At 39.5% G+C, this 17170-nt stretch overlaps 1 protein-coding gene across 1 annotated transcript in view; it reads left to right on the top strand.

The window, feature by feature from the left end:
• Nucleotides 1–17170, top strand: part of col4a6 (collagen, type IV, alpha 6) — a 145542-nt gene that overhangs the window by 96572 nt on the left and 31800 nt on the right. The window contains exons 5-16 of the mRNA XM_046064304.1: nt 5070–5204; nt 5486–5530; nt 7781–7900; nt 8039–8098; nt 8624–8659; nt 9028–9090; nt 9540–9575; nt 9717–9758; nt 12892–12981; nt 16050–16103; nt 16302–16364; nt 16575–16619. Coding sequence (XP_045920260.1) covers nt 5070–5204; nt 5486–5530; nt 7781–7900; nt 8039–8098; nt 8624–8659; nt 9028–9090; nt 9540–9575; nt 9717–9758; nt 12892–12981; nt 16050–16103; nt 16302–16364; nt 16575–16619 — 789 coding nt within the window. The remainder of the gene's footprint in view (nt 1–5069; nt 5205–5485; nt 5531–7780; nt 7901–8038; nt 8099–8623; nt 8660–9027; nt 9091–9539; nt 9576–9716; nt 9759–12891; nt 12982–16049; nt 16104–16301; nt 16365–16574; nt 16620–17170) is intronic.

Genomic DNA, 17170 nt, shown 5'->3' with positions numbered 1-17170 from the left:
ACCAGTCTGCTGGAAGGGGATGAGGATGGAAGGTCTGGAAGAGCCGTGCAGAGACCCGACGGGCTGGCATGAAAACAGACAGGGATGCCAACTGGCAAGGGTGTCGGGACTCGGGGAGACTCTGGCTCAGGGGGATAGACTGATCTCTGATAAAATTTTTCTCTATGTTTATAAAACGCAAAGTACATTATTTGTATAATGTGTGCACACCAGATGTGGACCAGGGCAAAAAAAATTAAAACATTTAACCATAACCATTTTGTAGTGTTAAGCAAAATAATAAATCCTAATCTTAATCACTTTACAAAGTAGAGGTGAAACTAAATGTTTAGAGTCTTAAAAATAAAAACTCCACTTTTTATTGTGTGTGATTTGAAAAGGGTTGCTCATAGTGACAAACTAACAGAGCATCATCACTCTGCAACTACAGAGCTTTGTAGCCTCTTTTAGCGCGTTGTTTTGGTTTTACTGCACAGTTAACGTATGATTGAGTCAAACAAACATTGTAAACTATCTACCCAGCAGCAAACGGCAACCTGGCTAATTTAGCAGCTACTGTACATCGAGTCAAACTTTTTAAACTTCCACCTTCTTAAGAACCAGATCATTTCCTTCAAGAAATGGTGGAGTCCAAAACAGACAAAAGGAGAGTGAATATTTGTATTCATCTCTACTCCAAATTAATGCTAATGTTGTGTAATGCTGCTAACAACTTCATAGACATGATAATATGTCAGGGATGTGTATCAGTCAGCTTGTTCTGGAGTTATTCTGCCACCTAGTGGCCAAAACATATGAAATAAACCTGAAGGATAAGAAGATATACAGACGCTTTGATAATAAAAAAGTGATGATGATAGCGGGGTTTCACGTGATGAGTCTGTAATAAAAAACATTTCATTCTCACTATTTAAAATGCTGCACTGTTGGCTGACTTACTTTATAAAGTCATAACAAACATAGTCACAAAGGTCACTGAAGGGGAAATGACCTGTGAATGGTAGCTCGCCATCTTGTAGTAATTTTAAGAGCAGTATCATGTTTTTTGGGGGGTTGGGGGGTGGTTCTGTGTTTCCCCCTTTTTTTTTTTCCTTTCATCCCTTTTTTTTTTTTAAATCTCTGCTCTCCACTCTTCTCTCCTCAGTCTTTGTGATCTGCTCCTCTGCAGACTGCATTTTTTTTTTAAATCCATGCCTTGTTAGGGAATAAACAGAGATGCTGCCTTCCTCTTTCAAACACTCTAAGACACTCGCTTGCAGCTGATCACGAAAGAGATTCTTCTTAGAAGGATAAGATTTTAGTAAACGTTTCTGACATTTATCATCTTTTCAGAAAGTCCCAATATAGCCATGTGTCCACAGTTAAGTGATCCGGGCCTGGTAAGAACAACAAAAAACGTTATTCAGTGCATGCTGGACACTGAGACCAAACCATTCTTCAACCTTAACTCACAATTCACCTCTCACCTTTTACATAACAGTAGGCAGACACAGCCTTTGAAAGTGACCCCTGTGACCTGAAAAATAGATACCAGAAGGACAGAACAAATTATCAAATGCTGTTGCATGAACACAGATAGACCTGAGCAGGTTGGAGGAGGACTTTTTTAGACCTTAGCACTTTAAATGTGCGATAAAACGAAGGGTGGGACAGAGCGACAGAGCACAAAGAAAAAACTGAAGTCAAACTAAAGGGTTGAAAAGAAAGCGTGATGGCGGGAAGGCGAGGCGTGAGAGAAAGTGGGACCCCTGCATATTTTCCCTGGGTGAAACCAGGTGTGATTGCGAGCTGTGAGCCAGACAGCTCCGGCAGGCTGCCTTCACCTGGCACAGCCCTGTCATTACTGTTACCTGCCTGCCCTGAGGCCACGTGGGCTGGAAGCCTAGCTGAAACTCAACTACACACACAGTGTGGTCAAGGTTAATCCAGGATCGTTGTCACTTTAAAAGCCAAGTGCGGTAAATGAACAGGAACTACCTGTATGCCTGTGATTTGGCATAGAGCGACTTCATGTCGAGTTCATATGTATTACTAAATTATTAGTTTATCCCAGAATGCTGTGCAGTCTGGGTTTTAATTTATTACCTTCAGAATCATACAGTAAAGGTTCTTTAAATATTGTAAAGTCTTGACACCTCTACTCACTTATTGTTTGCCCTTTTTGATTGATTGGTTGATATTAAGTTCCCGTACCCCATACCCGTTGTATACGCTCAATACATCACTACTATGAACCAACCAATCAGATTGCTTGATTTGACCTACCCGTTTTTATAAATTATTTCTTTCATTCCTTTTCTATTTTATGGCGAGCAACCAGGTCTCCTGCACCTGTTTAAAGTCATTTTCCCATACATTGAATAGCGCTGTAGCATGAGCCAAATCTGTGGACAGCAGTGCCTGGAGTCATTTTATTGTCACTTTTCTTGACGTGTAGTATTTAAAATCATGCTTTCTAATTCTAACTACTTTTATTTGAGAACATTACCAGGGTAATTTGTGAATCAAACTGTAAATGAATGACCTGGTTGACAGATTACACGCTTCACAAGTGTCCCATGCTTTGTCATACAGAACAAAACAAAAAGTTTAGACAGTCACATGAAGGTATTTACAGTATACCTTTGTGTGATCCTTATCTAAATGGTCCGGATGCTATAAATCCATCCGTCTTGTACTCCCCGCAGGCTAAAACTAACGCTAAAGATTGGTTCTACCTGGTATTTGACCTTCTCCGTCATGTCCCCTGATGTTAGATTTGTTCTTTCAGAGTTAACACTATAGCTAAATGGTTTTGTGTGTGCAGGCAGAGCAGTTACATATGAATAGGACCAGGTGTGGAGTAGAAAATTACCTTCCTTTTTGTATTGTGTGTGTGTGTGCACAGAACTAATAGAGGGGTGTGTGAATCTTTACTTTGTGTGTAATGAAGGGTGTGCAACCTCTGTTGATGTGTGTGTGTGTGTGCCATGAACTGTACTGTGTGAATGTAATTATGTGTGCATACATTTCTGTTTTGGGTTTGGAAACTAAATACCAAGGACTTTTTTAAGCTCACCTCCTTTATACAGTACCTTGTGATTTAAAAGCGTTGCTAAATTAGGTTACATTAAGAGTTAAAGATACATCAGAGATAAGAAGGTGGTAGTAAGGATTCAGAAACATCCTCAAGATTATGCAGTCACATACATGCATCCATGCATGCATTAACGCGCATCTCTCAGCTCTATAAATGTATCTATAAATGTCTCATAAATGTTAAATGCACATCTGCAGCACTTCCCCAGTTAACATTGTTATGTGACGTCTTTATGAATGAATTTATGAGCACATTTCCCTGCTGTGTGGTCATGAAACAAAATTGCTAATATCTTCAATTTCTGATCTAATATACACTTACCCAAAAGTAACAGAAAGCCCCCGTTGGCATGTTAATGAAACAAGGTCTTTTTAATCTAACTGACTCTGTGAAAACAATAATAAACCATCCTGTCTTAGTTATTTGCTCTGAAAATGAAATCCTTTGACTTTTCTTTGACCTGAAACCAAACATCTGTCCCTTGCTTCCCTCCATCTGTCTCCTCTCTCCCTACCCTGTGATAGCCTACTGCTTAAAATATAAACTAATGGCAGGTTGTCAGTGGTGAACCTGAAGTGTGAATGTGTGTGTGTTTATCTTAACGAACTCCTTCCTTTTGCCTATTCATTCATCTAACTGGCTGATGTTGTGTCTTTGTTTTTATACTGACATCATGTGGTTGAATTTGGTAGTGCAGCCTGCAGCACAAATGCAATCATATTAACATAAAAGCTTTACAGTTCTTTTTTTTCTCTAAATACACGAAAACCCTTATGTTAGCATAAGTAAGATTTTCTAGTTAAACTGGTTAAACCTGTGATTTCAAAACCAAATTGTACAGTAGCAGTTCTTCAACCAGACCACCGTCTGAGATCACATGCCACTGCATGCCCACATAAAGCACTTCACCATCCCTCTGAGGTTTAGGATTGTGAGGCACATTCACGTGTTAACATCACTCCATGAGAAAAAAACAACACGCAGCTGGGTGTCCCGCCCTGACTTGTTCCCGTCACATGTAAACATAACCATCAAATCAATAACACAAAGGCAAAATGGCTTCCCCAGCAATGTGTTGGCAAGTGTTTCCCCTGGCTTGAAAACTCCCCCATTAGGTAGATGATGTGTAGCTGAAGATGTTGATGAAAGGAGGGAAAGAAGGATGTGGAAATGAAGACATTGTATTTACTTAGATAATCAGATAAAGATGATAATGGGATAATACAAGAGGCTTGTAGGCGTCAAATGCAGGTCACTTCCTTATGATGGTCACATCTTCATTGAGAGACTTTAAATCACTCATCAGTCTGCTGAGGTTCTCTAGAGCAAGACACTGAGGTGCAGATTCACTTTGAGATTTATTTTATGAACTGAATCTGTCTCAGGATTGATGCTGAGATGTAAAACAAAAGGAAGGACACAGTAAAGTGTGTTATAAACCATTTATTAAATGCTGAATCAGAAGGTTAAAACTACTACTTACATAGGCTACTCACTCACTTATCTACTAACCTACTTACTTTATTAGCTGTTTACTTACTAACATATACTTGCTTACTTACTAACTTATTTACCTACGTAGGTTACTCAGTAACTTTCTTAGGCAACCTACTTACCTTCTTAGTTAGGCTACTCACTTACTCGCTTTCTTACCTACTTACTTAACTACCTATTTATTTAGTGGAGAGGAGTGTTCTTTTCCTGGATGAGGCTCTAAGAAGAGAGGGGTTTTTTTTATGTTGTACAGAGACAAATGTGACATTTTTCACTCTTTGAATAAAGGTGACCTAACCTTGACTTCTTTCTCTTTGTGTTTAATAAAAGGTTTTTCTGAACATATTATTGATTGATGGCCTCTACCATGAGGCGTAATTTTACTTAACAGTAATAAATTGAACGAACTATTACTATTAGTTAATGTACTCATGCACTGAATGTTGCCTGTTCTTCTTGACTTGAAAAGTGACCCATGTCTTCTCTCTTCTCTCAGGGTCGTCCAGGGCCTGTCGGTGAAGTTGGTGTGAGTGGACCGGAAGGGCCACCTGGGTCCCCAGGGCCTCAAGGGCCTAAAGGAGAGAAGGGTCATATTGGATTGAAAGGACCACCTGGCCAGAAAGGAGACAAGGTTGGTGTCATAGATCTTACCCTGGGTCATATATTGTTTTTATAATAAGATATTGGAGTTTGGACCATAAACTTGTTTATTATATCGCTATGTAGCAAATATAATAATTATCTAACTTGAAATATTGATTTAATTGTATTTTATGATAAGCTAATTGTACAAACATTCAGCCAAACAACATCAATCTGATCTGTCTGCCTAAAGCATGCAGTAACGTGTTCTCACCACCAGGTGTAACTATTTAAAGTGACAATCAATAATTGATGATTTTACTGATACAGGGGCCTATGGGCGTGCCAGGGTTCCAAGGAAATGATGGAGTACCTGTAAGTAACACCATGCACATTATTGTCCAACTTTTCTCTGTTGTTTCTCAAAAGTGACATCATGTGGTGATTTCATCGGAGTACCCCTCTTTTTTTTAGCATTTTTACCTCACCCTCTTCTTTTAGTCTCAATAGATAATCTAACTGCTTAAATCAAAATTAGAAATTTCATTGACCATCCTGTAGTTAGGGTTTTTTTTATAATGCTAATATTCCTATCTGAGCAGTGTAAAGTTACAAACAACCAGACAGGTCAGATATTATTTCTTTGGAAAGTGATTAAATTAAATATAATGGATCCTTTGATGCCCTTTAGAGTGAGCGGAGCTGTTGATTTTGTTGTCAACAGAAGTCAAACCCACTATAAGTCAGCCTAACCACCTTTATATTTGGTATTTAGACTGAATTGTGTAATTTTAGTGGATAAAAAGAGGATTTAGTGGATTGTAAAATTTAGGTTAGTTTAGGTTTATTGTCATTTTACAATATAAGATTGCAAATTTAAATGCAGTTTAAGCCCCATCCATGCTATAGGGCACATAACTTGCATGAATAAGATTTACTTGAATTAAAAGATAAGTAGAAATATGACAAGGCAGAATTAGTAAACAGCACAGAAAAGCTATACAATATTGGAAAAATATTCAATTATGTGTATAAACAAATACACAACAGTAGTATTATGCAAGACATGAAAATGTCTGAAAGCACTATGATCTTTTTGGGGTAGATTGGTCATCAGTGACTAGAGGTCTTACTTCAGCCTTTCAGTTTTTTTCCCACATTTATTTAAAATATCTTAAATGACATGAGCCTCTGGTTGCCTCTGGCAATATAGAACAACAGCAACAAAATCACAAAAGCCAAAAGATATCAACATATATCCTGACGTCAGAAGGTTTTCTAGTCATTTAGGCACATAGGGTCCGATTTACTAACATCCCGAATAAAGATTTTATGTGCATTCTAAAATATTGCACGTGCAATTTTGTTATTTACTAAAAATTATGATTTACTAAGAATTATTGCGTAGATGACAACAGGAGCAAACACAATGGAGGTGGGAGTATTTAAATTAGGGAGTTGCGTGTTTTAATGGTTTCCGCCATGGAGAGTCGGGAGGGAAAGCAGCCACAGCGTAAAAACCTTGGTTTCGTTCAGTGCGTCCCGAGTATGTGGAAATCGTGTGTACCTGCCATCCTGCCTGAGATTGCACTAAGTACTTGGGACAGCACACCTGGAAAAATAGCTACAGTATGCTGGAATGACCCAGACACGAGGAAATGCCAGCAGATCGTGCTTCATCCAACCAGAGGGAACAATCGCCGACCGTCCGCACTGTGCCCGGTCGCTCCGAGATCGGAGATCTCCTGTCCCTGTCCCTGTACACACCCTCTCCGATACGATATATTACGATCGGCGCGTTGTGAACAGTTGGTGATCGTTCCCTCTGGCTGGAGGAATTTTACGCGTGATCCGTGCACTACTGCAGCTGGGGCCTCTCCGCAGCACCACGCAACTGTCTAAACTCTTCCATCTCACGGAGAAAATAAATCAGGTCGAAATTGTATAATACTTCATTGACAACAGTATTGCTAAAGCTAAAGGAAAATACAAAAAAATCTATTCATATAGTTCATCGAATAAATAAAAAAATACAATTATTGTATAATATTTCTCTACGTTTTCTTTCATTACGGCTGTGTCTCCTGGCAAGAATAACAGCAGCCATCTCTGCGCAACACTTGGCGGTTTGCACCTTCCTCTCAAATACAGAGGCTGTTGCACTCACGTGAAATTGCGTTTAGGCTTGGTAGATCACATTGCGTGAAGTTCATAATTCAATCTGCATGTTACGCTCCTAATTGCATATTCATTAAGGCAAAAGTACTAAAGGAACAACAGGTGCTATCTTGGCTTTTGAAAGACGTCACTTTGCGTGCACACCGTTAGTAGATCAGCTTACATGCTACTTTGCTAGTGATATCAAGTTTGCACACGTTTTTACTCACGCAAAGTAAATCAGGCCCACACTGTGTATCATGACAAATCCTGATAACGATAAATATCCCAATATGGACATTGTTTCGTAGGTTTATTACATTGAAGAGGATGGTAATAGGAATTTAATTTAGTAATACTTGTGGGAAAACTCTGACTCATGAGTTGTTTTTTTTTAACATAAGTTATAATAAAGATAACATCATCAATAATCTTAAAGAGTACCCCTCCTCTGCTTGACCTCGGTAGGGTCACCCCGGTCAAGAGGGTGGCAGAGGACCACCGGGACTGGACGGCTGTAACGGGACCAGAGGAGATCCTGGACCACCTGGCTTCAGGTCAGGAGTACCTGGCTTCCCTGGACTTGCTGTGAGGACATACTTCAGTTCCTCTTTTAGTAATCTCTATATTTTGGATGTTTTAATGTCATTATTTATAGATAATAGAGTTTATTGTCACTGCTTGGGAAGGATAAAGGGATACTGATGGCGTCCTTTTCTCCAACAGGGACCTACTGGGCCAAAGGGTCAGAAAGGAGAGCCTCGATATATTGATAACAGCATCACGGTAAGGGCTCACACACTTATTCAGATTAACTCACATGTGCACATCTTAAATTCTGGGATTCAAGCTCATACAGTTCTGCTCTACTGTGAGATTTTGTAACAAAGGAAGAAGAGTCCTGTCCTGACTGACTGGCTGACTTGTGTGTGTGGTTGACATTGGTACATAACCTATTTGGATGAGCCCAAAAGTTTTAGGCATTTTCTATTTTTTATATTTATTGTTATTTTTCCGTAATGTATAGAATTGTATTGAAACTGTTAAGTGGTACATGCACATTTCAGCTCTGAGCCACTAGGTGGCACTACAGTACCAGGACAGTCTGTTACATCGGCGTCATGAGTGTGATTTCCATTAAACTTTAGATTTAGATATTCTCATGATTGCTCCAAGACCCAAATCCAAAATGTAGATAAAAAGTTTTTTTTAAATTAAAAATAGAAAATAGCAATGTGCAGTGTCAGTGATGTGTTAACTTGCTGAGTGTTAATTGATTTATGGGTTTTTCTTTTTTTTTTTCTTATTTAGAGTTTACCAGGTTTACCAGGAAGGGACGGTCCACCTGTAAGATCTTTGCTTTTTCTGCTGACTGTTACTAACATCCTGATGTATGATATTAAATAAAAAAAATAAATAACACACTTGAATATTGTAAAATTATGTATTTTGAATGAAAAATATACTGGATTTGTGATACAGTATGAATTTGACTCACTAAACAAAGTATGTAAAAAAAAAAAGTATGTAAAGTAAAGTATGTAAAAAAATTAAGGAAAAGTGAAAAATAAGAGCAATATTGGTGACGGGGAACACCTCCCAAAGTATGAACTGTATCCTTTTTTTTCTGCAGGATTATGCACATCACTAAATGTCAGTAAGTTAGTTTTTTTTAATACTTAAAATAATGAGACATACTTTTTTTTTCTCTGCAGGGTATCAGGGGTCCTGACGGTCCAACTGGTTTTCCTGGTCCCACTGGGCCAGAAGGATTCCCTGTATGTAAACTCATTTATCTCTCTCTTCCTCAGACTGCTCCCCTGCATCTTAACATCAAATTCACTTTTATATCTATGTTTAAAACATCTAATTTTCTGCGGTGCAGTTTGTTACACAGCTCATGGTGGTTTGTGGCAGCTTATAAAATAAAAACTACAGAATTACTTCATGACCTGCACAAGGAGTGAGGACCCTTTTCACAGAAAACCAGTTTTAGCAATGTACAGCTAAAAATGCCATTAATAATTCATAAAGGCTTTTAATAGGTGACATGACATTGAAGCACTAATTGCCAGTTAATGGGTGTAGAAATTGTACACACTTTACACATGCAAATGTTATACTTTTTGGATGCTTCAGACTAATTTCTGCATCCATCTAATAATGTTTTATTGTCTTTTATTTGAAGTATTTGTGAATATTATCTGATTTTGTCGTCTGTCTTCAGGGCCCACCTGGTCCTCCCGGTCCCCCAGGGCCAATGGTAAGCAAAATTAAAGAGTATAGTGATTTATTATATTCTATTAAAAGGCAGTAAGCAGTGGCCTCAGTTTTATTATTTAAGATGTTGTTGTTATTGTTGTTCTTCCAAGTGCCCTGCTGTTTTAACCCTTGTTGTTTTTAGGGGAGCCGTAGTGACGGATATCAAGGAGAGCGAGGAGACAAGGTACACTTTGCTACCTCTGAGCTCAAAGAGAGAGCTCATGTAGACTCATTTGTCTGTAGAGATGAAATCACACACACACACACACACACACACACACACACACACACACACACACACATACACACACACACGTTGCCTGTTGATGCTGGTAATAAGACCAACTTTGTGGAAAACCCATGAAAAGTAACGTTATTTTCCATCACTGACACGATAGACAGGAAAATAATCAGTTATAATCACTGCAGGAAAACAACCTCCTCATAAAATGACTTAACACTGTAATTAACTGTAATACCAACAAAAATGATTGGGATAGTGTGCAAATGGTTTATCTACCACTAACACAATTTACCAAATATTAGATTTTGTTTGGTGTCAGCTCCCACCTGAGAATTTCCACAGTGACATATAGATTTTAAAAATCATGAAAGTTTTTTTTGTCATTAGCATAGATAAGCAGAAACACAGGCAAACGTGATAGAAAATATAAAATGTGCAGCCAGTTTCTGAATTTTTTAAAGATTTGTTTTAGCTTGTTGTTAGCAAGCAAGCTACTTTTGCTAAGCTACACTGGGCTAACATGTCCCAGACATAGAGAACGCAGAGGCCAAGTGCCTGATCAGTTTCACAATAAACCAGGTCACAGAAAAGACACATTCTTCATCTCTCGTTTGGTTTAAAACATCGATCGCTTTCAACCTCAAAGGCTCTTCATCAGGGCAGAAAAGATAAAAAACAGATGGATAACAACTGGTCCTCTATATGGACAGTACACCTGGAATGATAAAGAGACTCTTTGCATTTAATTCGTTGTTCTTCTGGAGTAAACCGATGTGGTTTCTATGCTTTCTCTCACTTCATTCTCATAAATATACACACAGAAACAGCAGGCTTAGAGGGCTCGTGCTGGGTCCCAGGTGTGTGTGTGTGTGTGTGTGTGTGTGTGTTTATGTGCGTATTAGCATGTTTGTTAAATTAATTGGTTGGACATAATACTGTGCATGTTAAAATCTGACTGGTGGTGGCTCTGCAACCTGCACTTCTTCCGTCCAACACACATTAATTTACCCTCCATCCTTCCTCCCGTCCTTAACCCCACCCATCCCAGCATCCTCCTCCTCCTCCTCCTCCTTCTCCTCCTCTCTCCATCCACATGATTGACACGACTAGTGAACTTGTTTGTTGCATCTGTTTCCTGTATGATAAAAAGATCACATGAACCTCCACTTGATTCAGTCTGGTTTGTTCTATCAAATGATCTGTGCTGCCACTGAGACAAGTCGCAGAGCTCACTCACACAGATGTAACAACACTTTTACATCAGATTTTAAATCTGCCTTTCATTTCAAATCGTAATCAGATGCATATTCTTAAAGGACTGATTGTTCCCCGAAATCCCATTCAAATTGATCGAGTTCAAATAGTGTTTGTGAGTTGTCCAGTGGCGCACACTTATTTCCCTCACTGTTGAATGACAGTTCAGAGATTTTCATCCTAAATTGGGAAAAGCTGTTGAAGTCATCTGATCTTGATCAGCCATGCAACATCCTGAGCTGACTGTGCAGCATTCAGTGGTGTTAAATATCAAAACACAATATAAAAAAAAAAATTACACAAACTTTGTTTGTTCAGATTTCTGAGCTGTCACTCTGGAGGACGATCTGCGGACTGTAACTGGGTGCTGGAATCACTTGCTCCTACTTCTCATGTTGCACTACGTCCCCCCCCTTCCCTTAATTGCATTTTGGGCATCTGGTGTTGAACTCCGGGATTTGTAGTTCATGTGCCTGCTCTTTTGACTCCATCCAACCCACCCATCTCATTTGAACAATCACACACGAGTACTAACAGTCATCTTCCTCACACACTGCATGCATGTTATGCTCAACCAATTCTTCGAACACTGAACGCAGAAAGATTCAGGGCTGAACTGATTGTGGAAACAGCTGGATTCACTGTTGAGCCTGTTGAGACACATTTTCAGAGGATGAAAATGAAATTGTACAACAGGAAACTCAAGATGAAGTATTCCTGAGCTCTCTCTTCTCATTTTCTCTCTCTTTCTTTCTCTATCCTCGTGATTCTCTCTGCAGTAATTCACTCTTCTTCTCTCATGTTTGATTTTCTTTTTTGATTTTATGTCCTGTATGACTTCTTCTTTTAGAAACACTTGTCAGACTAAAACTATCTATCTATCTATCTATCTATCTATCTATCTATCTATCTATCTATCTATCTATCTATCTATCTATCTATCTATCTCTGCATACAAGGCCAAAAGTATGTGGACAGATGTGTTTTTGTGCACTTTTGGTCTGAGGCTATTTCATGAGACATCATACTGCTACAGCATACAAGGTTATTTTTGACAATATTATGTAAGTAAGTGTATTCATGTAGCCCTTTTGGAGAGTGGACGTCACAAAGTCCTTAAAAATAACACAACAGACAGAAGAACAAAAAAATACACAGATGCAAGCCTAAACAGGTGGGTCTTGAGTACTTTTTGAAGGTGTCCAGAGTGTCCATCTTAAACCTATGGACACTTAATAGCATTGCACTTTCTTTCTTGTCAAAACCTGGCACCTACCCACAATGCAACTGGACAGCCTACAGTTCAGCTGGGTGGGTGGGTTATGCTAGTAGTGACTAATGTAGCCTCTAACTGCCAGCCTCAAGCACAGATGAAGAGCGGGCTGCAGAGGTGGTCTGGTAAGCTCTCTTCTTTCTAACTCCACACCCCCAAGAATTTTTTTTAAACCCTAAGTGTTCAGTGCCAATGAACACGGACTCAAGTGACATCACTTGAGGCGGCTTATCAGATTTCTCCCTCTGCAGCCACAAAAGACTTTATAGAACTTTTGTCATATATCCGTTAGTAGTGTTGGGGTGTCCACATACTTTTGGCCATGTAGTATATCTGATCGCTGCCTGATTTTTTTCTTTCCCTCCATACATGTATTCTTTATCTTTTGCTGCTCTCATCTTTTCCACCCCTTCCTCCTTCTCTGTCTGTCTGTCTACCTCTCACCTCACACTATGACCTCATCCTCTTCCTGTTTCTCCTCCACCCCTCACCCCTCCTCACCCTCCTGATTGGCTAACCGTGTGTTGTATGTATCTCGGACTCCAGGGCGACGTGGGTCTTCCCGGACCCAGTGGTACTCCCGGCGACGGGTCACTAAGAAGCGAAAAAACTCTCACTATCTACAAAGGAGATAAGGTAACACGGCAAGGGAAGGCCAGGAGCAGAAGCTGTAGCGCTTCCACAACACACACACACACAGATGGATGTGGTGGGGTTTCATTATAAAAGTGGTAAAAATAAGGTCAATAACACAGCAGGAAGCTTGTTGTTAGACACTAAATGTTAAAAGAGGAAGAGGAGCAGTGATTGCAGCAAACTGAACAGCCATCAAGGGGAGGACATGTTGATGCAGAAAAGTGAGAAGTCAAAGGAAGAGGAGACTTTGGGGAGAGGTGGAAGGGACGTTGGTGCATCGGAGCATCAGTCCTGCATCTTTTTCCTGGCACAACAAGCAGAGCTGCTCTGTAGGCAGAAATAATATCAACATTTGAGTTTAGGATGACACCACATGTCCCACTCAAGTTTATTTCAAATGTAGTCTTTTCTAAGGTTTCCAAAGATACTGGATGTGTAGTCTTGTAGGAAATGGGGGGCAAAATCATAAATATTACATTTTGTTTTTGATGGTAGGGTGAAGTCGCAACAAATTACATTCTGGATGTAAATATAATGAAGGAGTTTATGGACAGGAGGCTGAAAAAAATATGAAAAAATGTGTTTCTCTTTGATGCTACAAAAGAAAATGTTTAAGAGACACACTGTGAACATTGGGATTCAGTGTGGTTTAACTTTCCCATTACTCAACGTTAGACCAAAGCCAATTCAGTAAGGCAAAGGGGAGGCTTGGAGGAAGCTACGATTGTGAATCCTAACTGTCTGCCTACAGTTTAAGTCACACTAACCTATTTGTTCGGAAGTTCAGAAGGTTTAAAATAGCAGTTTGATGACACATGGTCAGCTAACATAGTGTTTCTCAGCACATCCCGTGCTGAGTTGTCAACATCCGACTGATGTGAAAGAATTTAGGCCACAAGATTTGGTTAAAAGCTTCGGGAACTCCCAAGTAATTAGAGCTGGTGTTTATGCAGATAGATCGAAGCCCAAAAAGTGAAATACATGAAAACATATTGCCATTACATTTTGGCAGGTTGTAGCAGACCTTTGGCTCTTTCCACTGAGGTGTAACCCAACCAGTCATATCTGCCTCCAGAGATTCTTGGGCTCTGATAAAAGTTTATTAACTAAATCAGTGAACTTTATGCTACGAGAAGACCAGCCTCTCATCAGTACCCCAATATTTCCTCACTCCTCTTCTCACTCTGTGCACAACAGCCCCCCTTCAGTGGCTCCGTCCACAGTCACACGGAGGCCGTCCTCCGGTCAACTCTCCCCCATCTCTGTCCCCGTCTTCCCTAAATGCCCCAAAACTCTGCCGTTGTCTTTCCGCCACCTTTCCCCTCCTTGTGCCGCCTCCTCGCCCCGGTCGCCACAGCGATCAGTGTAAACAGCTCTCTCTTCCTTGGTTACGGCATCCAGGGCGACGTGGGCTCACCCGGTGACCCTGGCCAGCCAATGATCAATGGCGTTGTGGAGTTTGTGGGTTTTCCCAAAGGAGACAAAGGAATGCAGGTTTGTTGGAAAAATGCAACTCTTCTCACAGTCGACATTTCTGCAGTAGTTCCAAGCAGGACGACCTGCGCCAAGTCATGGACGGGATTTTAACGTCTGAAACAATCTGAGAGTGTCCAAAAATACAGCCACGTGTCGTCCTACCTCATCTTTACTTCCTCTTGGGTGAAGTTTTAGAGTCGGCCTAGTTTGTGCTGTTTTGTATCTGTGGTGACTTTATAGCTCATATTGGTGGTTTTACTAGTTTTTACCCAATAACTCCCAATATTAGACACATGACCAAAGCTGAGTTTCATCTCATTTGCAGAGACTTGAAATAATCATAACAAACAATAATCCATCACAGTGAGCATTTTCACCACCTTTATTTTATGAAGTTTTGTAAGTTAAAATGACTTTTTTATTATTATCACATGGTAACGCAGTTGTTAGCAGGGTCTGTTTTGAAAAACTGTCTTTGTGAAGGGGCAGTCAAACATCCAAGATTTAAGCATTAGCTATTAAACAACAGCCTTTTAATCAAAAGGGACCAAAATCAGATTATCCGTTTGATGACATGAAATGTTTGAAACAAATAATCTGATGCTTTTTTCAGTGCCAAAAATGTAATTAAAGCAGGCCCTGCTGTATCTTCAATATAATTAATGATGATGTATCTTAAAGCAACATTATTTAGTAATTTTATGTTAAAACAATTACTTCAAAATGATTTTGATGGTACACTGATTTGTAATAGGGAGAATGGCGTTGGCTATTTGTCATTGCCACTTTGGGCATTGAAATCCCGGGTAGGAAACCTATGGCAAGAATGTCGTACGGCGGCACATCACACGCTAACAAGACTCTTCAGCACGCTAAGAAGAAGCTTGCTTGGTATTGTCAGTAACGATATGGCAGATGTGTACAGCTGTTGTTATTTATGACAGCGGTGAATTACACTTTGAAACTGTAGGACACCAAATGTTAGGCTAAATAATGTTGCTTTAAAAAGCATTAAGGAAATATAATGTTTATTGTGATGGTTCTGGTACTGTATTGAAATAAACAGTGGCTGCCAGGAAAAAAGGAAATCATGCAAAGTAGCCTACACATCTATATCAAGAAGTAAATAGATGACTGAAACCACTACAGTTCAGTTTGGTATTATTTGAGCAGAAAAGCCCACTGTGCACGTTTGGGGTAGCACTGAGGGTGAAGCCCTGTTGCCAACTATCAAACCAAGTATAATCAGGATCCTCCAGCCTGGATTCCTCAACCTTCAGCACAGTGCATCTCTCATCGGGGGCTTGAACAGCTCTACCACTGGGCTTAAACACAGTACTTTGTTCACAGTTTTTGTTGTTTTTCGTCATTGTTTTGAGTGAGATTTTACAGTTTGCATGGGCGTTCAAAGGTAAGTTTAGGTGCAAAGAACCCGTAAGATAATGTAAGATCACTCATATGTGATACCAAGGAATCCAGGTGCAGTCTGTTCACTGGGTTCTTTGTACGCTGCTCATAATTTAATCTTTGCTGTTCCTAAACACTGCACAATGATGCAGTTCTCAAGTTCACCTTTGCTCTCTCTCTTAAAGGGTGAACCTGGTCCAAAGGGATTCAGAGGATTCCCTGGCAATCCCGGACTACCTGTAAGCAGTTTACATTTTCTTGAAAAATAAATGTTTTCAATGTGATTTCTGTACAAGCAATGAGAAATGGTGGCGATGTGTTAAGTGGCAGAACCATACCAAACATGTGAAGTGACTTTACTTGAGACAATCGGCTGTTGTTATTGACACAGCAGGGAGATCAATGAAATACTTAACTATCCTTTAACTCATTTCCAGGGACCTTTTGGTTATCGAGGTGAACTTGGCGAGAAAGGCATTCCTGGATACCCCGGGGGAAGAGTAAGAGCTAACTGTATTTTCAAATTTCATACATTGGAGAAGAAGTTTTTTTTCATACTTTTGCTGTATGAATCCTCCCCTAACCTCAGCATACTGGATGCTTTCTATCTCTTGTAAGTTTCCTCTCTTCCTCTGTGGTGATATGTGTCTCTAACTTTTCCTTTTTCCTCTTCCTCTGTGGTGGATGTCTTCTTTTATTCCACCAAACAGGGTCCTCCTGGTTTTAACGGGCCTCCTGGTGCTCCAGGACAACAGGTAGGCTTTTGTAATACTCTAATAATAAACAAAATCTAATAATAATATAAAATGTTTCCCAGCCACTTGAAAAGTCAATATTGTGAGCCAGACACAACACAGTAACAAAGCCGCAGAAAATACTAATTTCTGATTGGCTTACAGGTGGCAGTTCAGATGCTATAACAGGACACTTCAAACTTAGTTCTGGACAACTGTTTTATTATTGCACAAGACAGTTTAAACTGCAGGTTACCATTGTAATAATACATACACTACTTGCCTGCAGTTCCACAATAAATAGTTAGAGACCAGGAGTAATACCACAATGTGAAAAAAATAATACTCTTTTACAAGTCCTGCAATCAGTGTTTTTACTTATTGACAGATTATCAGTAAAATGTACTTAATGTATGTATGTGTGTATTAAAAGTGTTAGAAATTATTAATGCAATAACATTACAACTATTATTGTTACATCTAGTACTAGGCTTACTTATGACAGTAAAATCATTTTATTGGAATTTTTCAAATATTTATCATAAATTCTGCAGAAGTGATAGTAAAGTAAG

Source organism: Micropterus dolomieu, linkage group LG12, assembly GCF_021292245.1.
Source record: "Micropterus dolomieu isolate WLL.071019.BEF.003 ecotype Adirondacks linkage group LG12, ASM2129224v1, whole genome shotgun sequence".
In the NCBI taxonomy this organism is placed as follows: domain Eukaryota; kingdom Metazoa; phylum Chordata; class Actinopteri; order Centrarchiformes; family Centrarchidae; genus Micropterus; species Micropterus dolomieu.
Note: the sequence above shows the minus strand (reverse complement) of the source record. Positions and strands in the feature narration are given on the sequence as shown.